The sequence below is a fragment of the Rattus norvegicus genome, chromosome 3 (assembly GCF_036323735.1).
Source record: "Rattus norvegicus strain BN/NHsdMcwi chromosome 3, GRCr8, whole genome shotgun sequence".
NCBI lineage: Eukaryota > Metazoa > Chordata > Mammalia > Rodentia > Muridae > Rattus > Rattus norvegicus.
Genome location: NC_086021.1, coordinates 91288237 through 91315627, shown reverse-complemented (window position 1 = coordinate 91315627; position 27391 = coordinate 91288237). Strand labels below are relative to the sequence as shown.

Below are 27391 nucleotides of genomic sequence, written 5' to 3'. Positions count from 1 at the left end.
CTTTGTTTCAGAGAGAAGAATATCACACCTCATCTTTAATGCTAATGAATACAGTGGATAATAACAAAAACAAAGTCAAATATCTGGTTTTGTTTGTAAATGACCACAGCTTACTAAGGGACTGAAGAGGCAGAACTTGCTCTCTCATGAAACTCAACATCTTCCATGTATGTGTGCACTTGGAAAAGGACACAAAACCTTGACTAAAGTCCTCTGAGCCACTGAATAATCCCTGAATTGAATGATTGGATAAAGGGCTGAGTATCTTCCAAAGAAAGCCTTTTTTATTATAAAAAATAGTCTATAATATCCTAAGCACATAATTGCTTATTTTGGGTAATTCCAGTGATAGGAACTCATTAACTAAACACGCACAAGTGTTCACACACACACACACACACACACACACACACACACACACACTGCTTAGAACAATGCATAAAGAAAATCACTCAGTAGTGACTGAATTTATCTTTATGGGCATCACTCAAGACCCTCAGTTGCAGATCATCTTTTTTGTGGTCTTCCTCATTGTCTACCTGGTCAATGTGATAGGGAATGTTGGCATGATCATCCTGATCATAACAGACAGTCAGCTTCACACTCCCATGTACTTTTTTCTCTGCAACCTCTCCTTTGTCGACCTGGGCTACTCATCAGCCATTGCTCCCAGGATGCTGGCTGATTGCCTAACAAAGCACAAAGTTATCTCTTTTTCCAGCTGTGCTACCCAATTTGCTTTCTTCGTAGGTTTTGTGGATGCTGAATGCTATGTCCTAGCTGCCATGGCCTATGACCGCTTCGTGGCCATCTGCAGACCTCTCCACTATAGCACTCTCATGTCCAAAAAAGTCTGCTTGGTCCTAATGCTGGGCTCTTACTTGGCTGGCCTGGTGAGTTTAGTGGCCCACACATCTCTCACTTTCAGCCTCAGTTACTGTGCTTCCAATGTCATCAACCATTTCTTCTGTGAAATTCCACCACTCTTGGCTCTCTCTTGCTCAGATACCTACATTAGTGAGATACTGCTCTTTAGTTTGTGTGGATTCATTGAATTCAGCACCATCCTTATCATCTTCATCTCCTATGCTTTTATTCTTATTGCCATCATCAGAATGCGCTCAGCTGAAGGCCGCCTAAAGGCTTTTTCGACCTGTGGGTCTCATCTTACTGGTGTCACCCTTTTTTATGGTACAGTCATGTTCATGTACCTGAGGCCAACATCCAGCTACTCCCTGGACCAAGACAAGTGGGCCTCTGTGTTCTACACAATTATCATTCCTATGCTGAACCCCTTGATCTACAGTTTGAGGAACAAAGATGTGAAAGCGGCTTTCAAAAAACTGATTGGAAAGAAACCTCAATAATTAAAAGGATTAAAATACAATTATCTAAAGGTAAAAAAGTTAGCAGAAGGAAATTGTTAGGATACCAAAAGTGTAAAATCCTTACTGAACATATCTCAAACTTGGAAAAAATTTCTAGAATGTTTGCAATGTAAATCTCATCAAGTTTCATTAGCAACTGTGAGAGGTGGAAATTACCTCATTTTACAGATAATAAAATTAAGGCACTAGCAAATCAACAAGCTTGTCAAAATTAATGGTATATAAGCTGATCCAAGGACCATACTTCCCATCATAAACACTTAGGTTATAAACAACTAGCATTCAATTCTGTGACGGTGAGCTATGTAATCTTCATCAAGTTACCTGATATCTCCCCACTTTACCTTTTAGCATTAAAAACTTAATGTTCGTGAATTCTATACCTTCATGTAATGTGTTTCAATAAAATCACCTCCCCCATTTTCTCTCCTCCCATTCCTCCTATATTTCTTGTTTTATTTTTCCCTCCAAGGTTCACATTCACTTCTTTTAAATCAGTGAGTTTGCTTAGTGATGTTCTATGTGCAGTGATGTATGACCCTCTATTGGAGTATGGCTAGTCTCCGAGGAGCTGCATTCCGAATGAAAACTTACACTTCTTGCCCCCGGCAGCCATTAATTGCTAATAGCTCCTGATTTGGGAGTGAGACTTCATGACCAATTTCCCCTTCTATGCTGGCATTTTCTCTGGCTTAATGTTGTGCAAGTCTTGTATGCACAGTCACAAGCACTGTGAATCCATGTGTGCATCAGTCTTGTCATAGCCAAAAATAGTGTTTCACTATAGAAATCCTCCACCTCTGAGTCCTACAGTCTCTTTCTTTTGTTCTGTGACAATTCCCAAGGCTTGAAGAGAGTGAGTGTTTAGACAATAAGACACTGGATTGCTCAACTCTAAATAGCAAATCTTACAACATTTAAACTTGGCACCATGTCCCTTACTACTTTCCCATCATATAAATAATGTTTAGTATGCAATAATTACATATTGTATTTTTGGTTTATAAGTTGCCTATCTGTGTTTATGACTGTCCATAATCACACCACCAATGTGTGATAATAAACCGAAGGTGAATTTTCTTTTTAATTTTTAGGCTGCAGTTGTAGATTGAAGTATTTTCATAAATCCATACATATAAGACAATTATAGACATAAATTCAATCATCATGGTTTTGATCTCAATCCTACCAGCTCTGTCAATTAAATCTTTTGATCTCTATATACATCAGTTTTTTATCACTATAATGAAGGCTAAATTCATATTTTATTGATACTATGAGTTTGCATAATTAATAGTTCAATAAATTCTATAGGTTTAAAAGGACTCAGGTCTTTCAACTTTTGGACATTCTTACAATAATAATTAAAGTAATAAATATATTAATCATATTCCCCATAATAGGTTGCAAAATTCATAATCATTGGTCTTCTCTAAAACCACTGATGATATTGCTTCCTTAGTGGCAATAAACCAAAACTGAATGAAATGGCTCTGTATAGATATATAAAAGAGAGATTCAATTGCACTTGCCTTGTACTTGATCTATCTGAACTTATGTGAGAATATTTAAATCTGTGGTAAAGATTGATGGAAAATACAAGAAATATACTTTATTTTATCCTCCTAGATAAATACAACAAATGCAAAACAGGAAAACTAATGATAAATATTTAAAAAGAATGACAATGTTTATCAATTCACAAAATATAAGTTATCTTCTCCAAAAATGAGAAAAAATATTATGAGGAATATGGCATTTGAATCATCTTTAATGCTTCGGCCAAAAAGTTAAAAGCAAGAAAATAAACTAGGTAGTTTATACTAGCCACATAAGGTATGATATCAGAAGCAGTTGTTTGAGCTGATTGTGCTGGTGAGAGCTTCTTGGCAAAAGTGAAATATGTCCTCATTATCTGGTAACAATTTAAAGACAAGAAGTTAATTCCTTCAGAAGAAAGGAGCTTGTAGCTTACAAATAGTTGAGAATAGTCACTGTTCTCCAAAATCATGTCACATAGCCACATTACAGCACTCTGCCTTCCAGAAGCCTATGCTTCAGACTTTATTCTAGCATAGAATTTTGCTCTCTGTAAATTCTTCCTTATTCCAGCCACTGTTCTCCAAACTCAAGAAATCCACTTAAAACACACAAAGTCTTATTATACATTGCACATCCATCATCACCTCTTTATAACCCATTCCTAGTCTCATCATCCAGGATGTTCTCATCTGTAACAAAATGAGAACTAGGTAAGGCAATGTTCTTGGAGGAAGATTTTACCCATCTTATTGGAGACAACATTGATTGTCACCAAATATTCTGGAGAAAATATTAATAGTGCTGTCTCTCTCTCAGACACATACTAGAACATCTGGAAATGTTCTAGCAGAAATCTACCATATTTTAGTAATTCTATATTAATAAATGCTGATATTTCAATGTGCTACAATAATGTTGTGTACATAATTCTGCTGCAGCTCAAAGCATCTGTACTTTAACAGAAAGGCTCCCTTGGAAAACTGGGAAATATAAAGGGAGGATTAAGAGTTTGGAAACATTAATTATGCATCACAGGTTCATCAACCTAATGAATGTTCATTCATCCTTAGAATGGAAGAAAGCCAATGGAATCCAGTCCAAATTCTCATACTAGAGAAAGATATGAACACCTAAAAGTCTACCTGCAATCATTAATTGATTGATTGTGATAAAGACTGAAATCTGAGCTGCATACATGTTTTAGAACTGTAGCATCAAGCTACCTTCTCTGCCTATAGCTCCACTTCATGAAATGATGAAACTGGAGTTAGGGAAACACAATGGTTTTGATGACCATGTTCTTAGTCTATGATAGCTTAGGTAAAATTAAAAGAATTAAACAAAAATTTCAATTCTGTAGAGCTCTTGTGTAATTACCACAGCTGCTGCTGATTTAGGTATGCAATAACCAAGTCTTATCCAGAGCCCTCTTCCCCATCTTCCAGGGGCACTTTTTCTGCCTCTTCTTCCCAGATGTTCTCTAGCATGAAGGTAAGGTGTGTAATCAAGATAGATGCACTAGAGGTCAACCCATGCCACACCCAGCTCCCAACAGCCAATTTCCATTCACTCTCATAGCCCTATCTCCCTGGCCTCCCCCAAGATTGATCCACCACACCATTTCCCTTTCTTCCACCCAATACCCTCCCTCCATCTAGCTCTGATGACTATTTCCCCTTCTGGATGAGATTCAAGTATCCTCCCTTGTGGCCTCCTTGTTATTTAGTTTCTTTGGGTTTGTGATTTGTAGCATGGGTATCCTGTACTTTATTGCTAATACATACCAAGCATGACCTTTTGTATCTATCTGGGTTACCTCATTCAGGATGTTTTCTAGTTCCATCCGTTGTCCTGCATTTAATGATGTTTTTGTTTTTAATAGTCGAGCAGTATTTCATTGTGTAAAAAAAAAAGAAATGGTTTCTTTATCCATTCTTTGGTTTGGAGACATCTGACTTGTTTACAGTTTATGGCTATCATGAATATAGTGGCTATGAACATAGAAGAGCGAGTGCCTTGTGATTTGGTAGACATCTTTTGCGTATAAGCCCTGGAGTGGTACAGCTGGTCTTTAGGTAGATCTAGTCCCAAATATCTGAGAAAAGGCCAGATTGATTTCCAGAGTGGATGTGCACTCCCACAATGGAGGATTGTTCCCCTTGCTTCCAATCCTTGCCAGCATGTGCTGCCGCTTATACTTTTTATATTATCCACTCTGATGAGGGTAAGGCAGAATCTCAAAGTCCTTTTGATTTGTATTTTCCTGGTGACTAAGGATGTTGAACATTTCTTTTTAAAAAAAATGTAATAAGCATTTATTAACATTTGTTGAATTAAACAGAAATGAATGAGTTGAACTCTAAGAGGAGAATAGTTAAATTCATTCAATAATTAAGTAGCCATTCTTGCATGTCCTATAAATATAACTATATTAGACTTCTGTTTATAAATTATTACTTCCAGTAATAAAATATGCTAAAGAATATTAAATAAATAATTTGTATGAAAATGTGGAGAGAATACACATGAATATGTACATATACATGATTATATGACACAGCTAATATTTAGACGTATGTCAGGGTGCTTAGTGTGTAATACACTTCAATAAATATCAATGAAAATCATACAGCTTTCGTGGGTGAAAACGTGAAACTGACTTGTTCATTTTCTTATCCAGTGAACTGTAATTCCATGCTTACTGTATTGCGCCTGGGATAGTGGGTAACATAGTAATGTTTTCTCCTTCACAGTCATGTGTCACCTTACCATCCTTGCCTGGCTGACAAAGAAGGAGAACAGAGAAATGATGCAGAAGCCTTGCACTGGTTGGACTTAAGACTCTGGATCCCTGAACTGCTAGAATGGGAGCTATCCCAAAACCTGATGCTTGTACATGGGATAAGTTCTAACTGGGCTGCCCTGTCTGGCCTCAATGGGAGAGGAAACACCTAGTCTTGCAGAGACTTGAAGTACCAGGATTGAGGGAAGGCCAAGGGGGGACCTCATCTGCTCAGAAATGAAGGGGATAAGGGAAGAATTGTGGGGAACTACTGGGAGGGTTTCAGTAAGTGGGATTTAAAGTGAATAAGTAAAAAATTAAATTAAATTAAAAATAAAAACTTACACACACACACACACACACACACACACACACACACACACAAATGGTCACAGAAATGAAAAACTCATTTCTCATGAGTCGTCTATCCTTGGGTATGGAAGAAACTGGTTATGACAGGGGCAGAGGTTAAACTCTTTGGAAAGGAGAATTTGCAGAAGATCTCAAACAAGTGTAATTAGAGGGAACTCTTTCTGGAAGCCATAGCAGTACACTCAGTACCAGACTTTACATCAGCAGCAGTGAAATCTGAAGTCTGTAGATATTAATTTTTTTTCTGAAGTGGATATCAGAATATGATCAGAAAGTAGAAGAAAAGAAGTATGCTGTGGAAACTTAGACCCAGTAGAAATAGTAAAATTGGCAATTGTAAACTGGCTTCTGCATCCCTGTTGAACTTTTCTTTTATGTTTTCAATTTATTAGATGAGTAAAAATTGCATTTTGCAGGTAAATCATTTCAAATAATCATTTTTAAATATGGTACATACTATATAAAACATCCCAATAAAACACCCAAAATAATTTTTGAACAAATATATGACCAGTGTTCAGCTAAATTGACAACACATTGCAGTATGCTTTTCTGTCAGTAATGTATCATTTACTAATATATTTAAATTGCACAGTATATCCAAAATCAGTTTGTACATTAAATAATTGCTTCCTCCAATGAAAATTCAAAGTTGTGATGGAATGTTAATGTTAGTTGCATTAAATATACATTGAATTCTATGAAAAAGTAAGGAAAGATTTGCCATTTAAACTCCAATTGAATGTATGTTAAAATATTTTAGAGACTCTTAATATTTACTGTTATATGATGAACGTGTCTTTAACTGCTTCTCAGCCATTAGAAATTTCTTTGTCAAGAATTGTCTGTTTAGCTCTGTATCCCATTTTTAAAATATTTTATTTATTTTACACTCCAGATTTTATTCCCCTCCTGGTACACCCTCTGAATGTTCCATATCCCATACCTCCAACTAGCCCCCATCCCAGTCTCCACAAGGATGTCCCTACCCCTCACCTCACCAGACCTCTAAACTCCCTGGGGCCTCCAGTCTCTCGAGAGATAGGTGCATCTTCTCTGACTGAACCCAGACCTGGGAGGCCTCTGCTGTATATGTGTTGGGGGCATCATCTCAGCTGGTGTATGCTGCCTGGTTGGTGATCCAATGTCTGAGAGACCTCGGGATCCAGGTTAATAGAGATTTCTGGTCCTCCTACAGGTTTGCCCTCTTCCTCAGCTTCCTCCAGCTGTCCCCTAATTCAACCAGAGTGGTCAGAAGCTTCTGTTCATTACTTGTATGCAAATATCTGCATCTGATTCTTTCAGCTACTTACTGGGTCTTTTGGAAAGCAGTCATGATAGGTTCCTTTTTGTGAGCACCCCATAACCTCAGTAATGGTGTTAGGTCATTGGTCCTTCCGTTGAATTGGATCCCAATTTGGGCCTGTCTCTGGACTTTTTTCTCAGTATCTTCTCCATTTTTATCCCTGCATTTCTTTCAGACAGGAAAAATTGTGGGTCAGAGTTTTGACTGTGGGATAGCAACCCCACCCCTCACTTGATGCCCCATCTTTCTGCTAGATGGGCTCATCTTGCTGAGGTGGGCTCAATAGTTCCCTCTCCCCACTGTAGAGCATTTCATCTAAGGTCCCTCCTTTGAGTCTTGAGAGTCTCTCTCTTCCCAGGTCTCTGGTACATTCTGGAGGGTCCTCCCAACTTCCTTCCTCCTGAGGTTGCCTATTTGGATTCTTTCTGCTGGTCCTCAGGGCTTCAGTCCTTTTCCCCCATCCAATACCAGAACATGCCCCCTCTCCCTGCACTCCCATTCCCATTCCATCCCCTGTCTTTCCCTCCCTCCACCCTTGTGGTTGCTTTTTTCTCTCTCTCAAGGGAGACTGAGGTGTCCTCACTTGGGCCCTTCAGCCTGTTGGCCATTTTGAGTTCTGCGGACTGTACCTTGGGTATTCTCTAAAGTTTTTCTGGTTTTTTGTTTGTCTGTTTGTTTGTTTGTCTGTTTGTTTGTTTGTTTGTTTGTTTGTTTTGGCTAATATCCACTTAGTGAGAATACACCGATACACCGTGCATGTCCTTTTGGGTCTGAGTATCTCTCTCAGGAGGATATTTTCTAGTTCCATCTGTTTGACTGTAAAACTCTGGATGTCCTCATTCTTAATAGTGGAGTAATATTTCATTGTGTAAATGAACCACATTTTCTGTATCCATTCTTCTGTCATCGGACATCAGAGTCGTATCCAGCTTCTGGCTCTCACAAACACGGCTGATGGTAACACAGTGGAACACGTGACCCTGTGGCATGGTGGGGCATCTACACCCAAAAGGGTATAATCCCCAAAATGGTATTTCTGGGACTTTAAATAGGTCTATTTCTGATTTTCTGATTAACCTCCAAATGGATTTCCAGAGTGGTTGTACCTGTTTGCACTCCCACCAGAAATGAAGGAGTGTTCTTTCTCCACATCCTCATCAACATGTGTTGTTACCTGAGGTTTTGATCTTAGCCACTCTGACTGATATAAGGTGGAATCTCGGGGTAGCTTTGAATTGCATATTTCAGATCACTAAGGACGTTGAACATCTCTTTACATCCTTCTCAGCTATTTGAGATTCCTCTGTTATGAATTCTCAGTTTGATTCTATATCCCATTTATTGATTGGGTTGTTTGTTATTTTTGATGGTTAGCTTCTTGAGTTCCTTATATATTTTGGATATTAGCCCTCAATCAGATATGGGGTTAGTGAAGATTTTATCACAATAAGTAGGTTGCTAATTTGTCTTATTGACTATGTCCTTTGCATTACAGAAGTTTTCCAGTTTCATGAGGTCCTGTTTATCGATTCTTGATCTTAGAGCGTGGCCCATTGAAGTTCTGTTTAAGAAATTTCCCCCTGTTCCAATGGGTTCAAGGCTCTTTCCCACTTTCTCTTCTATTAGATTGAGTGTATATGACTTTTAGATTATTTGGTTGGTTAATGTCTAGCTTCTTCTGTTCTTTATATATTTTGGATATTGGCCCTCTGTCAGATGTAGCATTGGTGAAGATTCTGTAGGTTGTCATTTTGTTCTATTGACAATGTCCTTTGACTTAAAGAAGGTTTTCAGTTTCATGAAGTTCTGGCATGGGGGAGTCTCCAAGGGTCTATGAAGATTATTCTAGCTGAGACTCCTAGCAGTGGAGGATATAGAGCCTGAAGTGGCCATCTCCTATGGCTAGGCAGGACTCCCAGTGCAGGTATATGGATATCAACCCACCCACAAAACTTTTGACCCAAAATTTACAAGAAGTGCAGCAACAAATTGAACAGAGACTGAGGAAATGTCCAACCAACCGTCGCCTACCTTGAGATCATTCTCATGGTCAAGAACCAATCCCTGACACCATTAATGACATTCTGTTATACTTGCACGCAGGAGTCTAGCATAGCCGTCCTCTGAGTAGCTCCACCCAGCAGCTGACCAAAACTGATGCAGAGACCCAGAGCCATACATTAGAGAGAACTCTGAAAGTCTTGTGGAAGAGTTTAAGGAAGGATTGAGGGACCCGGAGAGGATAGGGACTCCACAATGAGTCAACTAACCTGAACCTTTTGGGGGGTCCTAGAGATTGAACCACCACCCAAAGAGCATACATGGACTGGACCTACCCTCCACCCATGCATGTTTGTAGCAAATATGCAGCTTGGTCTTCACGCAGGTACCCCAACAACTGGAGAAGGGCAGTTCCTGACTCTGCTCCCTCCCTGTGGATCCTGCTCACCTAACTAGGCTGCCTTATATAGCACGAGTGGGAAAGGATGTCCTCTGTCCTGAAATATTTGATGTGCCAGGCTTGGATGGTACCGAATGAGTAGCTACCCCCTTCTCAGAGGACAGGGGATTAGAGATTAGGGCAGGGGCTATGCGAGTGGAAGAATGGGAGGAGAAGGTGGGGCGGCGATTGGGATGTAAAGTGAATAAATAAATTAATTAATGGAAAAAGATAGATTATATTCATGCATAAAATTTTCAAATAAAACAATAAAAACATGATAATATTAGTATTATAATATTGGCCTTAAAATTAACCTGGTAAAAAATACTATTTGAGGATAAATTATGATAGATTTATGGTTAATTTACCTTTGTAGATAATATATGGTCCATAGGTAGACAAATAAACTGGAAAATAGATATATTTATCATAAAATGTATATTAGCATAAATACTATCTCATGTTATCATACCAAAGTTAGAATCTTGAAATTATACTTTTGTTCTTTAAAAAAAAAAACCTCCTAAAATGTATAGTAATACTGATCAACTAAGGTCTAGAAAAAGTATAGTTCATGACAACAGACTGTATTTTGTTGATGCTAGACTTTGTTGAAATAATCCATTTTCACTTTTCTGAGCAGTCAGCAAGATGGCTGAAATGGAGCAGAAGAAGAAGCACCCCTTACACAAGTTCACCAACCGTGATATGCACTTTGACCAACTGCTGGATGAGTAATTGTACATGAGCAGCTGATGCAATTGTACAGTGCCCACCAGAGGTGGCACCCTGAATCGTGGCCTGCATTGGAGGCAGCAGTCCCTATTCAAGTCTTTGAGAAAGGCCAAGAAGAAGGTGCCACCCATGAGTAGCCAGATGGGTGAAGACCCATCTGAGGGACATGATTGTTCTGCCTGAGATGGTTGGCAGCATGGTGGATGTTTACAATGGCAAGACCTTCAACCAGGTAGAGATCAAACCAGAGAAGATTGGGCACTACTTGGGCAAGTTCTCCATCACTTACAAGCCCATAAAGGATGGCTGGTCTGATATTGGTGCCATTCTTGATTATTCCTTTCAAGAAGCCAAGGCCAATGAAGACTTGCTTTTTGGTCAAAAAAAAAAAAGAACAAAAAAAAACAAAACAAACAAAAGACAAAAAAAAGCAACAAAAAAACCCATTTTTACAAACACAGCTAACATTTTTTAATCTCTTAAATGGAATTGGGCACAGTAGAATGAGATGCCCATTTAATAGACTAGTAAATCTTGGCAAAGCTACTAGAGAATAAGAATAGGGAATACAAGAGATGTATTTTAAAAAATGATAATGAAACCACAATTTTAACAATAATTTTTTTACAATATTGACCCATAATATGTAAAAATCAGTATTAGTTAATAAACATAAAGATGTTTAAATTATAAAGTAAGTGACTACATAAAATGTAAATATTTTAAGCACCACACATCATTGAATGCTATATATATTTTTTCTCTGCAGTCTTTATATTGCCATGTCACACACATGTACTGGGAAATTACACATTAGAAAAATCGATGTAGTGAAGGATGAAAAGGCCATCATTTTTGTCAGCTTTAAAATGGGTTTCTTTTTGAAAAATGGCTTATGTATAGTGAATAGATAGTATTCATGCAGTATTTCTAAAATATTGGGTTTCTCTCTCGTTAGAAGAAACAAACATAAAAGGGATTAAAAAAAATGTGCTTGGCATGACCTAGATGATACCTAGTTCAGTTCCCCTACTGTCTGGATTACTTAGTTTACATTATTGTACCTGAACATAAATTGTGGCTCTGACAAAAGAAAAATTAACAAGAAATGAAGCTGTTACTAACAGACTCAAAGATGGAGGAAATCATTGCCTTCAGTTGTTAAGCCACCAGCTTTGGGCCAACACATGGCCTTTTCAGTGTGAGAGAATGTTTTAGTCAGAGCTGTTAAGTTAGGAGACAACCATTTTTTGTTTGTTTATCAAAACAAAAAATCTAACTCTACATATCATTGTTAGTTTTTAGTTTCTTTTTGAAAAAATAGTATAATTGTTTCTAAATTATCAGCAATCACATAAGTATATCTCTAATTTTGTGATATTTGGAAGAATTTAAAATGTCATCCTGTCATTTCAACCAATTATTCTGAAGAAAATGTATCAAGCATGTAAGTTTCTTTACTTGATGTGTATGAGAATGTATATAACATTTATTTGTAAATCATAGCACATTCTAAATATTATGTTTCTGTCTAACGGTTAAAGTCTTCATTCATGATTGCCTTTTCTATTTTGCTTGCTAAATATTTAAAATTTATGTTTACGGTGACCACCTACAGCATTAGAGCTGTCTTCTTGCTGATTGACCCTTGAATTTAGGTAGAAGAAATGTTTGTATTATACGTGCTAGATATTACTAAAATTAGATCCAGTCTTTCATTCTTAGTCTAAAGTGTCCCCCTCTCCTTACTCCTAGAAGTTCTTTTCCACATCCCTTCCCATTCAGATCCTAATTGACTATGTCACTCATTAGGAAACCAGGAAAGGGAATAACAATTGAAATGTAAATAAGAAATACCCAAGTTAATAAAGATGGAGAAAAAGAAAAAAAAGAAAAAAAAAGAAAACAGACATCTGGGGACCTGACACTTCCAGTTTCTAGCTGGATCTTGAATCCCACTGATCCCTGCCCAAAACTCCTTGCTCCCCAACCCTGTGGGAGAGAGAGCTGATCTCCCAGAAGTGCGGGCAATCCTGAGACTGCAGGGCAGGAGAAACTGCCACTTCTGCCCAACTTTGCCCACAACCCTGGCCCAAGAGGAAACTGTATAGTGCACCTGGGCACAGGAAGATAGGGGCAGTCAAGCTGCAGGAGCCCTGCGGTCCAGACCATGCTCAGATCTGAACGACCTGGTCAAATAGCTCCCTGCAACCAATTCATGTGGGAGGGAGAGCTAGACCTTCAGAGGGGCAGACATGCCTGGGAAACCAAAGGAGATTACTCTCTGCCCTCATTTCTGACTCTAGAGGAAAACTCCTACCACCATGTGGGGCCCCTGTGCACAAGGACACAGGAGAAGGAGAGGCAGGCCCTTCTGATTCCCACCCAGAGGGACAGCTCAAAGCCAGTGGACAGGAACAACTACAAGCCTGAGAGCAAAACACTCTGTTCCCATAACTGGCTGAAAGAAAACAGGAAAACAGGTCTACAGCACTCCTGATACACAGGCCAATAGGACGATCAAGCCACTGTTAGAAGTAGCAAAACAAGGTAACACCAGAGGCAACCTGATGGCTAGAGGCAAGCACAGGAACCTAAGCAACAGAAACCAAGACTACATGGCATCATCGAAGCCCAATTCTCCCACCAAACCAAACACTGAATATCCAAACACACCAGGAAAGCAAGATCTAGATTCAAAATCACATTTGATCATGATGATGGAGGACTTTAAGAAGGTCATAAATAACTCTCTTAAGGAAATACAGGACAACATAAGTAAACAATTAGAAGCCTTTAAAGAGGAAACACAAAAACCCCTTAAGGAACTACTGGAAAAAAAACAACAAAACAGGAGAAGGAAATAAACAAAACCATCCAGGAGTTAAAAACGGAAATAGAAACAATAAAGAAAGCATATAGAGAGACAACCCTGGAGATAGAAAGCCAAGGGAAGAGATTAGGAGTCACAGATGTGAGCATCACCAACAGAATACAAGAAATAGAAGAGAGAATGTCAGGAGCAGACGATTCCATAGAAATTATCGACACAACTGTCAAAGATAATGAAAAACAGAAAAAGCTACTAGCCCAAAACATACAGGAAATCCAATGAGAAGATCAAACCTAAGGATAATAGATATAGAAGAGAGTGAAGACTACCAGCTCAAAGGACAAGTAAATATCTTCAACAAAATCATAGAAGAAAACTTCCCAAACCTAAAGAAAGAGATGCCCATAAACATACAAGAAGCCTACAGAACTGCAAATAGATTGGACCAGAAAAAAAAAAAAAAAAAACTTCTCCCATCACATAATAGTCAAAACACCAAATACACAAAACAAAGAAAGAATACTAAAAGCAGTAAGGGAAAAAGTCAAGTAACATATACAGGCAGACATATCAGAATCACACCAGACTTCTCACCAGAGACTATGAAAGCGAGATGACCCTGGACAGATGTCATACAGACCCTAAGAGAACACAAATGCCAGCCCAGATTACTGTATCCAGCAAAACTCTTAATTAACATAGATGGAGAAACCAAGATATTCCATGACAAAACCAAATTTACAAAATATTTTTCTACAAATCCAGCCCTACAAAGGATAAAAAGTGGTAAAGCCCAACACAAGGAGGCAAGCTACACCCTAGAAAAAGCAAGAAACTAATTGTTTTGCAACAAAACAAAGAGAAGACAAGCATACAAACATAATCTCACTTCCAAATACGAAGATAACATGAAGCAACCATCACTATTCCTTAATATCTCTCAACATCAGTGGACTCAATTCCCTGATAAAAAGGCAAAGATTAACAAATTGGATACCTAATGAGGACCCAGCATTTTGCTGCCTACAGGAAACACACCTCAGGGACAAAGACAGATACTATCTCAGAGTAAAAGATGAATAAACAACTTTCCAAGAAAATGATCTGAAGAAGCAAGCTGGAGTAGCTATTCCAATATCGAATAAAATCGACTTTCAACTAAAAGTCATCAAAAAAGATAAGGAAGGACATTTCATATTCATCAAAGGAAAAATCCATCAAGATGAACTCTCAATCCTAAATATCTATGCTCTAAATACAAGGGCACCTACATACATAAAAGAAACCTTACTAAAGCTCAAAGCACACATTGCACCTCACACAATAATGGTAGGAGATTTCAACACTCTCATCAATGGACAGATCATGGAAACAGAAATTAAACAGAGACATAGACATCCTAATAGAAGTTATAAACCAAATAGACTTAACAGATATTTATAAACATTCAGGGTACTTTCTCTAAAATTGACCATATAATTGGATACAAAACAGGCCTCAACAGATACAGAAAGATAGAAATATTCCAATGCATCCTATCAGACCACCACAGGTTAAAGCTGATCTTCAATAACAATAAGGAAAGAACACCCACATAAACATGGAAGTTGAACAATGCTCTACTAAATCTTAACCTGGTCAAGGAAGAAATAAAGAAAGAAATTAAAGACTTCTTAGAATTTAATAAAAATAAAGGTACAACATACCCAAACTTATGGGACACAATAAAAGCTGTGCAAAGAGGAAAACTCATATCTCTGAGTGCCTGCAGAAAGAAACAGGAGAGAGCATATCAGCATATCAGCAGCTTGACAGAATACCTAAAAGCTCTAGAGCAAAAAGAAGCAAAAACACCCAGGAGGAGAGAAGGCAGGAAATAATCAAACTCAGAGCTGAAATCAACCAAGTAGAAACAGAAAGGACTATACAGAGAATCAACAGAACAAAAGCTGGTTCTTTGAGAAAATCAACAAGATAGATAAAATCTTAGTCAGACTAATGAGAGAACACAGAGAGTGGGTCCAAACTAACAAAATCAGAAATGAAACGGGAGACATAACAACAGAGCTGAAGGAAATTCAAAAAATCATCAAATCCTACTATGAAAGTCTATATTCAAAAACCTTGAAAATCTGGAGGAAATGGAGGAGTTCCTAGACAAATACCAGGTAAGGAAGTTAAATCAGTTCATGTGGATCAAGGACTCCACATCAAACCAGATACACTCAAACTAATAGAAGAAAAAGTGGGGAAGAATCTCAAACACATGGGCACTGGAGAAAATTTCCTAAACAAAACACCAATGGCTTAGCTCTAAGATCAAGAATCAACAAATGGGATCTCATAAAACTGCAAAGCTTCTGTAAGGCAAAGGACACTCTTGTTAGGACAAAACAGCAACTAACAGATAAACCATTTAAGCAACCCCACAACTCCTAAAGAAATAGAAGCAGTCATTAAAAGCCTCCTAACCAAAAAGAGCCCAGGTCCTGATGGGTTCAGTGCAGAATTCTATCAGACATTCATAGAAGATCTCATACCAACACTATCCAAACTATTCCACAAAATTGAAATAGATGGAGTGCTACCAAATTCCTTCTATGAAACCTCAATAACTCTTATACCTAAATCACACAAAGACCCAACAAAGAAAGAGAACTTCAGACCAAATTCCCTTATGAATATCGACGCAAAAATACTCAATAAATTCTTGCGAACCGAATCCAAGAACACATCAATCACATCCATCATGATCAAGAAAGCTTCATCTCAGGTATGCAGGGATGTTTTAATATATGAAAAACCATCAACGTAATCCACTATGTAAACTAACTGAAAGATAAAAACCACATAATCATTTCATTAGATGCTGAGAAAGCATTTGACAGAATTCAAACTCCTTCATGATAAAAGTCCTGGAAAGACCAGGAATTCAAGGCCCATACCTAAACATAGTAAAAGCCATATACAGCAAACCAGTTGCTAACATTAAACTAAATGGAGAGAAACTTGAAGCAATCCCACTAAAATCAGGGACTAAACAAGGCTGCCCACTCTCTCCCTACTTATTAAATATAGTTCTTGAAATTCTAGCCAGAGCAATCAAACAAGAAAAGGAGGTCAAAAAGACACAGATTGGAAAGGAAGAAGTCAAAATATCACTATTTGCAGATGATATGATAGTATATTTAAGTAATCCCAAAACTTTCACCAGAGAACCACAAACCTGATAAACACCTTCAGCAAAGTGGCTGGGTATAAAATTAACTCAAATAAATCAGTAGCCTTCCACTATGCAAAAGATAAACAAGCTGAGAAAGAAATTAAGGAAACAACAGCCTTCATAATAGTCCCAAATAATATAAAGTAACTCAGTGTGACTTTGACCAAGCAAGTGAAAGATCTGTATGATAAGAACTTCAAGCCTCAGAAGAAATAAATTGAAGAATATCTCAGAAGATGGAAAGATCTCCCATGCTCATGGATTGGCAGGATTAATATAGTAAAAAGGGATATTTTACCAAAAGTGATCTACAGATTCAATGCAATCCCCATCAAAATTCCAATCCAATTCTTCATAGAGTTATACAGAAAAATTTGCAAATTCATCTGGAAGAACAAAAAACCCAGGATAGCTAAAACTATCCTTAACAATAAAAGGACTTCCGGGGGAATCACTATCCCTGAACTCAAACAGTATTACAGAGCAATAGTGATAAAAAAAAAAAAAAACTGTGTGGTATTGGTACAGAGACAGGAAGATAGACCAGTGGAATAGAATTGAAGACCCAGTAATGAACCCACACACCTGTGGTCACTTGATTTTTGACAAAGGAGCCAAAACCATCCAATAGAAAAAAAGATAGCCTTTTCAGCAAATGGTGCTGGTTCAACTGGAGGTCAGCATGTAGAAGAATGCAAATCTATCCATTCTTATCACCCTGTTCAAAACTTAAGTTCATGTGGATCAAGGACCTCCACATCAAACCAGATACACTCAAACTAATAGAAGAAAAAGTGGGGAAGAATCTCAAACACATGGGCACTGGAGAAAATTTCCTAAACAAAACACCAATGGCTTAGCTCTAAGATCAAGAATCAACAAATGGGATCTTATAAAAATGCAAGGCTTCTGTAAGGCAAAGGACACTCTTGTTAGGACAAAACAGCAACTAACAGATTGGGAAAAGATCTTTACCAATCCTACAACAGATAGAGGCCTTATATCCAAAATACAAAAAGAGCTCAAGAAGTTAGACCGCAGGGAGACAAATAACCCTATTAAAAATGGGGTTCAGAGCTAAACAAAGAATTCACAGCTGAGGAATGCCGGATAGCTGAGAAACACCTAAAGAAATGTTCAACATCTTTATTCTTAAGGGAAATGGAAATCAAAACAACCCTGAGATTTCACCTCACACCAGTGAGAATGGATAAGATCAAAAACTCATGTGACAGCAGATGCTGTCGAGGATGTGGAGAAAGAGAAACATTCCTCCATTGTTGGTGGGATTGCAGACTGGTACTACCATTCTGGAGATCAGTCTGGATGTTCCTCAGAAAATTGGACATTGCACTACCTGAGGCCCCACCTATACCTCTCTTGGGCATATACCCAAAAGATGCTCCAACATATAACAAAGCACATGCTCTACTATGTTCATAGCAGCTTTATTTATAATAGCCAGAAGCTGAAAATAACCCTATTCTTCAACAGAGGAATGGATACAGAAAATATGGTATATCTACACAATGGAATATTACTCCGCTATCAAAAACAATGACTTTATGAAATTCATAGGCAAATGGATGGAACTGGAAAATATCATCCTGAGTGAAGTAACCCAATCACAGAAAAACATACATGGTATGCACTCATTAGTAAGTGGATATTAGCCCAAATGCTCAAATTACCCTACATGCATAGAACTCATAAAACTCAAGAAGGATGACCAAAATGCGGATGCTTCTCTCCTTTTTTAGAGGGGAACCTGAATACCCATAGGAGTGAATAGGGAGGCAAAGTTTAGAACAGAGACTGAAGGAACGCCCATTCAGAGCCTGCCCCCACTTGTGGGCCATATACAGCCACCAAACTAGATAAGATGCATGAAAATAAGAAGTGCAGGCCGACAGGAACCAGATGTAGATCTCTCCTGAGAGACACAGATAGAATACGGCAAATTCATAGGCGAATGCCAGCTGCAAACCACTGAACTGAGAACGGGACCCCCGTTGAAGGAATCAGAGAAAGGACTGGAATAGATTGAAGGGGCTCGAGACCCCATATGAACAACAATGCCAAGCAACCAGAGCTTCCAGGGACTAAGCCACTACCCAAAGACTATACATGGATTGACCCTGTGCTCCAACTTCATAGGTAGCAATAAATAGCCTAGTAAGAGCACCAGTGGAAGGGGAAGCCCTTGGTCCTGCCAAGTTTGGAACCCCAGTGAAAGGGATTCTTGGGGAGAGGGCAATAATGGGGGGAAGGATGGGGAGGGGACATCCATATAGAATGGGAGGGAAGAGGTTAGGGGGATGTTGGCCTGGAAACCGGGAAAGGGAATAACATTTGAAATGTAAATAGGAAATACCCAATTTAATAAAGATGGGGGGAAAAAGTGAGCAAATCCTAATGACAGACTCTAGGTAAGGAGCACAGCAGAGGTGACCATGGAGATATTTGCTGTGTGTTTGATCATCTCCATAATAAATTTTTCCTTTATTAAGAAAAAAAGAAAACAGACATCTAAGACATAATAGTAATCGTGAAATAAACAAGTCACAATAGAACAAATCATACAGAAGTGAAAGACCCAGAGAGAGATAAAGAGACAGAGAGACAGAAACAGAGAGATAAAGACAGAGAAAGAGAAAGAGAGTGAGACAGTCAGAGAGAAGGAGAGAGGCATGTTTAGATGCAGAATCACACATGTTTCTACACACAGGCGTGCCAGCTGGTACATGGCCTAGCAACTCCCTGCCTTCCTGGGCACCTCCTATTGCTCTCCAAATTGGTTCTGTTACTGTGCTTTTTCTCTTTCTCTCTTTCCTTTTATTGGATATTTTATTTATTTACACGTCAAATGTCATCCCCTTTCTGGGTTTCCTATCCAGAAACCCCCAATCCTTCTGCTGAGACAACTGTTCTTATCTACTATCTTGGAACTCTTCCTTCTGGTACTTATATAAAGTTCAGAGGACACCCTGTTTATTGTAGTGTGTTTGATGCTTACTTTCTCAGAATGCTCTGATGATTACTTTCTCAAAATTATAGTCATCCCAGTGTGATAGTGGTAAGAACATTATTTATATGTACATAAATATTAATTTGTGTATTTATTATAAGTGATTATAAAAATGTTTTATTTTATCTAATATTATATTACATTGTCATTCAATATAGCTTACAAAAAACAAAATAATTTATTAGTTAAATACATATTTTATTGAAAATAAAGGTTCTTATGCAATATATTCTGACTAGGGTTCGTCCTCCCCTAACTCCTTCTAGTTCTTCTTCACACCCCCTCTCATCCAGATCCAAACTGTCTCTGTCTCTCATAAGAAAACAAACTGACCTAGAAGGAATAATAATAAAGGTGAAATAAAACAAACAAAAAAACAAGTCAGAATAGGATAATTCAACCAGATGTAAAAGAGCCAAAGAAAATGCATGAGAAACATATATAGATACAGAGACACATGTTATTACACGCAAGAGTACCATTAAAAAAAATAGAAACCATAATATATGTGCAAAGGATCTGTAAGTTAAAAAAATAAAAATGCCCCAGCAGAGCACTGTGAGACAAAGAAGTTCCAAAGAGGCTGTTGAAATCTATTTGTCGGGCATTTACTGCTATGCATGGGGTCTGCCATTGAGTGGTTTGTTTCCTGAGTGAGGCTCTCTTCAAGAAAGCTGTTTTTCAATTTTAAGTGTAGCTAGCTTTGGGGTTCAGGATGGTTGTGTTTCTGTCTACTTCTCCTCTCATCTCTAGGACCCCAACTAGTGCAGACCTGTGCAGCAGGTCCTGTGCATGTTGCCTCAGTCCCTCTGTTTTCATATGTTCATTAATGATGCTGTGTGTAGATGACCTTGTTTCTCTGGGGTCATCCATTCTCTTTGGTTCTTACTCTCTTACCACCTCCACTTGTGCAGAATTCCCTGAGTCCTGAAGGGAGGGGTAGTTGACCAAGTCTATTTGTGATAAGATCAGTGAAAAGTACTTTTGAATCAAAAGTAGACTACAGGGAGACCGTAAGACTATCAAAATTGTGGGATTTCACATCAAAAAAAGACAACCTACAATTCTACATGTGTTGAGGGTTGACATTTCTCTTGTCAAAATCATTTACATTACTTAGGGAGAGATAAGAAGACTGAGAGAAAGGAGATACAGTAACCAGGACAAATTGGGATCCAGCTCAAGTGGATGCTCCCAATGCCTGACACTATTACTGATGCTATGGAGTGCTTACAGACAGAGGCCTACCATGGTAGCCCTCCAAGAGGCCCAACAAGTAGCTGAAAGAGTCAGATGCATAGACTTACACCTAACGAATGGACAGAAGCCAGGGACCCCTGTACTTGGATTAAGGAAAGACTGGAGGAAGCTCAGGAGGAGAACAATCCCGTAGGAAGACCAGTGGTCTCAAGACCAGTTGACCCCCAAGTTCTCTGACACTGAGTTATCAACCAGGCAGCATACACTAGCTGATATGAGGTCCCCAACACATATACAGCTGAGGACTGCCTGGTCTAGCTTCAATGAGAGAAGACACACATAACCCTTTAGATAATTGAGGCCCTAGTGTTTGGGGAGATATGATGGGGTGTGTGTGACATCCTCTTAGAGACAGGAATGGGGAGAAGGAATGGGATGGGGAACTGTTGAAGAACAAACTGGGAGGGAGATAACAACTGGGTTTTAAAAAAGGTTAAATAATAATAAATAAATAATAAACATACTTTGAATAAAAAACGTTTCATCTTCAATTCAAATTGACAATTTCAATTAATTCATTTTATAGTGTGAGATTCAAACTTTACCACTAAACAGAAAATTGTATTCTTCAATAAAGACAATTGTTTTGACAAATAATTGCCCTACGATGTACTTGGAAGAAACATTTTTTCCTTTTGCTGCAAATGGATTTATGTATTTGTTATGAAGGGCAGATGATGGTCAAAGCATCTTTTTCATTCTCTCTCTTCTGACTGAGCTGGTAATAATCCTAGGTTAGCGGTTGAGCTTAGGGCCCTTACATAGACTTTATGTCTTTTGTTTTGTGAGAGCTCTCCTTAGAGATCCTTTGACATCCTGGTTCCTTAGGCTGTAAATTAATGGATTGAGCATAGGTGTAACTACAGTGTAGAATACTGCAATGACCTTACCACCAGCCCTGGAGGACTTTGACTGGGGTCTCATGTACATAAAGATGGCAGTTCCATAGAATAAAGTCACAACCGTGAGATGGGAGGCACAGGTGGACAGAGCCTTGTACCTCCCAGAGGCTGATCGCATCCTGAGAACAGAAAGAAGGATGCGGGCATAGGAAACAATAATAAGGAGGAAAGGAATGAAGACAATGATGATACTGAATACAAAAACCACCAGTTCAGTGAGTGAAGTGTCAGTACAAGCCAGTCTCAGAACTGAAGGAACTTCACAGAAAAAGTGATTCAGGACATTTGGTCCACAGTAGGGCAAACTCAAGGTGAGAACATTGATAACCATGGAACTCAGGAAGCTACTAGACCAAGAAATGGCTGCCAGTTGAACACAAGTGTTTTGGTCCATGATAACAGTGTAATGGAGAGGATGACAAATGGCTGCATATCTATCATAAGCCATGACACCAAGAAGAACACACTCAATCATTCCGAAGGAGAGTGAGAAGTACATCTGAGTGGCACAACTGGCAAATGGGATGGTCTTCTTACCCCACACCATGTTGGAAAGCATCTGCGGGACATTGGTGGATGTGTAGCAGATGTCCAGAAAGGACAAGTTAGTGAGGAAGAAGTACATGGGGGTTTGCAGGCGAGGTTCTATCAGGATAATAGTGATGATGATGATATTGCCCACCACTGACAACATATAGAAAAACAAGAATACAAAAAAGAGGACAAGCTGTACCTTGGGATCAGATGAAAGCCCCAGAAACACAAACTCAGTCACTGTAGAGTTTATTTTCATGTGGCCCATCTTTTCAGGCTACCTTCCTCTCACAGAACGAGGTACTACCCTGAAAACCAAATGCCCAATTGAGCAGTATTTTAGACCAGAGGTTTAAAAAAATAGATAACTTGGGTATCTGAACTTTAGCAGAATTGTGAAGATGTCCTTCAGTTTCTGGAAAAGAATTTCAGAGAAGATTGCATGCTAAATTCATGGTTTAACATAATTGATCAGAATCGTTGCCTTTTCTAAAAGAGAATTTCATTTTGCCAGTCAAAATTACCCCATGTTCTATTTATTCTCCAAAATTTTTGTCATAAATCACCTACTTCAAAAAGGATGAAAAGCACAGTTGTGATGATTACACACCTTTAATCTCTGCACTCAGGAGGCTAAGGCAGGCAAATCCCTGCATTCAAGGTCACTGTGGTCTGCAGAAGTTCCAGGACAGCCAAGGCTACAGAGCTATGCAGAGAAACCTGAAACCCAACTAACAGGAAGGCAGAAGGGAACAGCATCCACAGAGACAATACTGAGGGTCACTATGCTGTACACAACTTACTAATCAATAACACCAAGGTCACAGCATGTGCCACATCACTAACCCTCATAAGTGTTACACTGTGCAGCCATCCTAACACAGTGAAGACTGACAACCAGAGAAAGTAGATATGAGGTAAGTAATAACTAATAACTCATTCTTCATTCCTCCACTTTCATGTTATGTGATATGAAATGAACTTATGTTATAATAATAGTAAAAATAAAAATAATAAACCATATAAGAATGGTAATTATTAATAAATAATACCTGAAGAATTTTATGCAGCACATAGAAATCAATCCAAAGAAAACTAACTAAAACTGTCTAATGATAATAGCACTAACAAAACATGATGATGCTACATTTACCTGGAACTCACATATCTACTGAAAAGGATGTAAACACGTTAAAGTTTGTAGAACATTTTACTGAGAGCTCCTTTTTATTCTTATTTGCCTTGAAGATATACACAGTGTTATGTTTGGTTCACCTCCTTCTATTTAAAGGGGACAATTAGAAATAGTGGTGAAGTCTTGAGTACCGACACATTGCTGAGGACTACATGTCAATCATTCATCAGTCCATTTCTCCATTCTGTTTTCTTTTCTCATCATTTCTACTTATCCTTTTCAGCATTATTTTGATACTTTGTACCAGAGGATGTCTGTATAATAATAACTATAATAAATACTCTTGATTACCAAAATAAGTGTGTTGTCAATTGAAAGTTCCAAAGAATGTGAGGTTTTTTAAGTGGCTCAGGGATTGGGACACCTGCTTAAGAATGGCCTTTATAAAAAATTATTTAGAGGTCGTGAAATGAACACATTTTACAAAATACTCTTTTGCATGGAGTGTTCTTTAGAGACATTTCAAACACTTGTATTTAAGTAAAGGTTTTCAGGACAAATAGTCATATGAAGTGATGTTAAATGTACTAGGCTGTGAAGTTCAGCAACTAAAACAAACATGAACTTGTGAAGAACTAAGTTGCCGACATCCTTTCCTCTTAGGCCACAGGGGAAGAGAGGAGCAGGAGAGTGTTTTAAGTTTGCTCACAGATCCTCCAAACAGCACTTATATCCTCTATTATAAACAAGAAATGCTAGTCTGGTTGTTAGAAGTGACTATATAACAAATGACATTCATGGTTTATCCAATAGATTAGATTTCTTTTTGTGTAACAGCATAATAATACACAATTAGGAGAGCAGATGACCAGGGGTTTAGTCCTCTAGAAGGGCCTGCTTTCCAATCCCCCTTCCTATATGCCTAGCTCCTTCATTCATTGATATATTCATATCACCAGTCTGTGCCTTGTCGAGCTCATCTGAAGAAAAAGAAAAAAATCATCTAGTTCATAAATTTGGCATCTGGTGGATAAGTTAAATGAGATAATGAATAAGAAACAAAAGCAGGCATTGATCATAATTGTTCAATCATCATAATATCATTATGTCATATGATCCACAGTAAAGAACTCATATGTACAGGAAAATAATTATTGACAATAAAAAATTATAATAAAAGGAATGATAAGCTTTTGTTATATGGAGCCCTTATTATATGATTGCTATTTGTATGATTTTACCACTTAGTAATAACATAAAATTGTTTGAGTAATTATGCCCTTTTGCATGGAGTGTTCTTTACAGACATTTCAAATGCTTGTATTGAAGTAAAGGTGTTCAGGACAAATAGTGATGTGAAGTGATGATAATTTACTAGGCTGTGAAGTTTGACAACTAAAACAGACATGGACTTGTGAAGAACTAAGTAGCAGGTTTCCTTTCCTCTTAGGCCACAGGGGAAGAGAGGAGCAGAAAATTTTCTGGAAGCTCCTATAATATAGATGTCTATACATAAGCATAGCAAAATCAATGTTAATATTAATAAAAATGTATCAAAATGTGCAGTTTCAGGTCTCTTGAGACATATGTTCACAAAATTGGGTACATATGAAGGATATTTAAAGTTTGGTAGCCTTCTACATAGTCTATATTTCAGAGTATCAAATAATAGACTAAACCCTTAATTCCTATGAGTGTATACAACTTCCCCAAAGAGCATCTTTAGTCACCTAATATCTGCAACTGCTAAAAACATCTATAAAACATGTGATTGCAGAGCTATTCACAATATAAACCAAATGTTTATATCTGAAAACACCATTGTCTCTCACAAAGGAAAGTAGTCGGGTACTTTTAGAAATCAGTATAAAAGTAAATATATGGAACAAATTCACAGAAGTAAGTCTGAAACTCCAGGAAATTTCTGTGTAACTCCTTGTAGATTTTACAAAGTTATTATTGTCAATACTGCTTACTTACATTACCTCAATTTGCATCATAGGGCAATGGTTACAATTGTCAATGTCTTCTTCCAACATACCTAATTCAAAAACTGTTATGTCTTTTATATAGTATCTATGACATCCTTCTTGCAATAACCAAGTCTTGCTGTCAAACTGTTTTATGACAGCTCTTTGGATCAGTGTGTGTGTGTGTGTGTGTGTGTGTGTGTGTGTGTGTGTGTGTACCCAGCAGAGTTTATCTTTGGGTATCTGAGGGCCTTTTTATGTTTGCTTATGTCCCTCTACCCCATATAATAAGGACCGTTAAATGATGCTAAACTGCTTTTCCCCTATATTCGTCTTGATCTTATGTGAAGAATAAACCAATTTTCTTGATATCCAAGATTTAGTCAAAGTATATACTCAAAAAAAAAGTGAATTTACTTACCAGTGACAATGATGTTTAGTGCTCAATAACTATTTAAATCCATTAGAGAGCAGTTAAGGTGGCATCATGCTTAAAATTCAGAATGTATGAGTAAGTTATTCTTTTTCCTAATTAAAGTTCATTGTCATAAATATACAAACCATTCAGCATTTATACACGAAAAAGTTAAGAACAAATTTTCTTCCAGAAGGTAACAAAAAGATTGGATATCTTTATATGATAGAAAAAATTGGTGCTCCATCAGAAGTTCAATAACTCAATCTAATCTTCATGTATAGACCACATGAACTCAACATGCTTCATGATGTAACCAAGTTGTTTATCACTTATGATTAATTGGTATCAGGGATACTTTTGCTTTTAGTAACAACTCCCTTCCGAGAATAATTTTGCAAAATAGTATACTGTAGGAATTAACAAAAGTTCTGCAAAAGAAATACAAGAATGTGAATGATGAACCCAATACTTTGTACCACATTATTTGGGCAAACTAAACTTATTCTTGTCCTAAAACAAGTGATAACTATGTTAGTATTAATTTGTGAGATAATGTAGATGTTCTTGTAGAGTATATTCAGAAGTTTAGTATAGCATTTAACATAGCATTTTATAAATCACAGCAAATAGTATTTTCTGTGCTCCAGGTTAACTCAGTTTATAAATATTCTTGAGTTGTAATTGTTTGTTTACAGACAATATCTCATGTGAGTTGATCTATCCTTAAACATTATGGGTAACTGAAGGTGGCCTGATCACCTGATTCATTTCCCTCCAACTCTCAAGTTCTTTAATTACAGGCATTTACAAATACCTCCAGATTACTAAAATCTGAATTAGAGGCAATCATATTTGTAATGTTTAACTTATTACTGTAAAGGTAATTTAAACCTACTTTGCCTTATATAAGCCTACTGCCAAAATGTATACTTTCCTTTCAGGTGTTATCAATTTCTCAGAATTAAAATTTATTTTTAGAAAGAAATGCAAGAAGCAAGGTGGTTTAATGACTAAGATATAATAGATTTTTTACCTCATAAAAACATTTACCAATTATGTATAAATATAGGAAAAGTCAATCAAGTGATCTAAGAAAACAACTTTCTAATTAATTTATTATTGATTTATGCAAATTTTGCTAGAAAAATAATTACCATTTGAATAAAAAAGGATACCATTAGCAGTGCTTAAAAATTATCATGTGAATGTTAGGTTAACTATTTCCAAGATTTAATTTCAGGAACAGTCTAGAATACATATTAAAGTAGAGAAGAGAAAGAAGAGAATGTGGACATCAGAAGCTCTCAGGAAGGTAGAAATTAAATCCACAGGAATGCCTGTTAAATACCGCAAACATGTAAACATATTGGTCAATAAAAAGAAGTTAATAATTTTCCCTTGACAGATCTTATGTTTATTGAAAGAAAAATATCTGACATTATTACTGCTACCTACTATGATCTTTATTGCATGGCCAATGTTAGATAGTCATAAATACTTAACTATATTTTCATTAGAAC

General features: G+C 37.5%; 2 protein-coding genes across 2 annotated transcripts; one reads left to right on the top strand and one right to left on the bottom strand.

Moving 5' to 3' along the window:
* Positions 1–434: 434 nt before the first annotated feature.
* Positions 435–1367, top strand: Or5ar1 (olfactory receptor family 5 subfamily AR member 1). Its single transcript, NM_001000295.1, has one exon. It carries the CDS (start codon positions 435–437, stop codon positions 1365–1367), a length of 933 nt encoding a protein of 310 aa, NP_001000295.1.
* A 20313-nt stretch (positions 1368–21680) lies between these two features.
* Positions 21681–22616, bottom strand: Or2ah1 (olfactory receptor family 2 subfamily AH member 1). The gene has a single exon (NM_001000294.1). It carries the CDS (start codon positions 22614–22616, stop codon positions 21681–21683), a length of 936 nt encoding a protein of 311 aa, NP_001000294.1.
* Positions 22617–27391: the final 4775 nt, after the last annotated feature.

Coding starts and splice junctions, on each gene's coding strand:
- Or5ar1 (NM_001000295.1), top strand. CDS start 435: ATGCATAAAGAAAATCACTCAGTAGTGACTGAATTTATCTTTATGGGC.
- Or2ah1 (NM_001000294.1), bottom strand. CDS start 22,616: ATGGGCCACATGAAAATAAACTCTACAGTGACTGAGTTTGTGTTTCTG.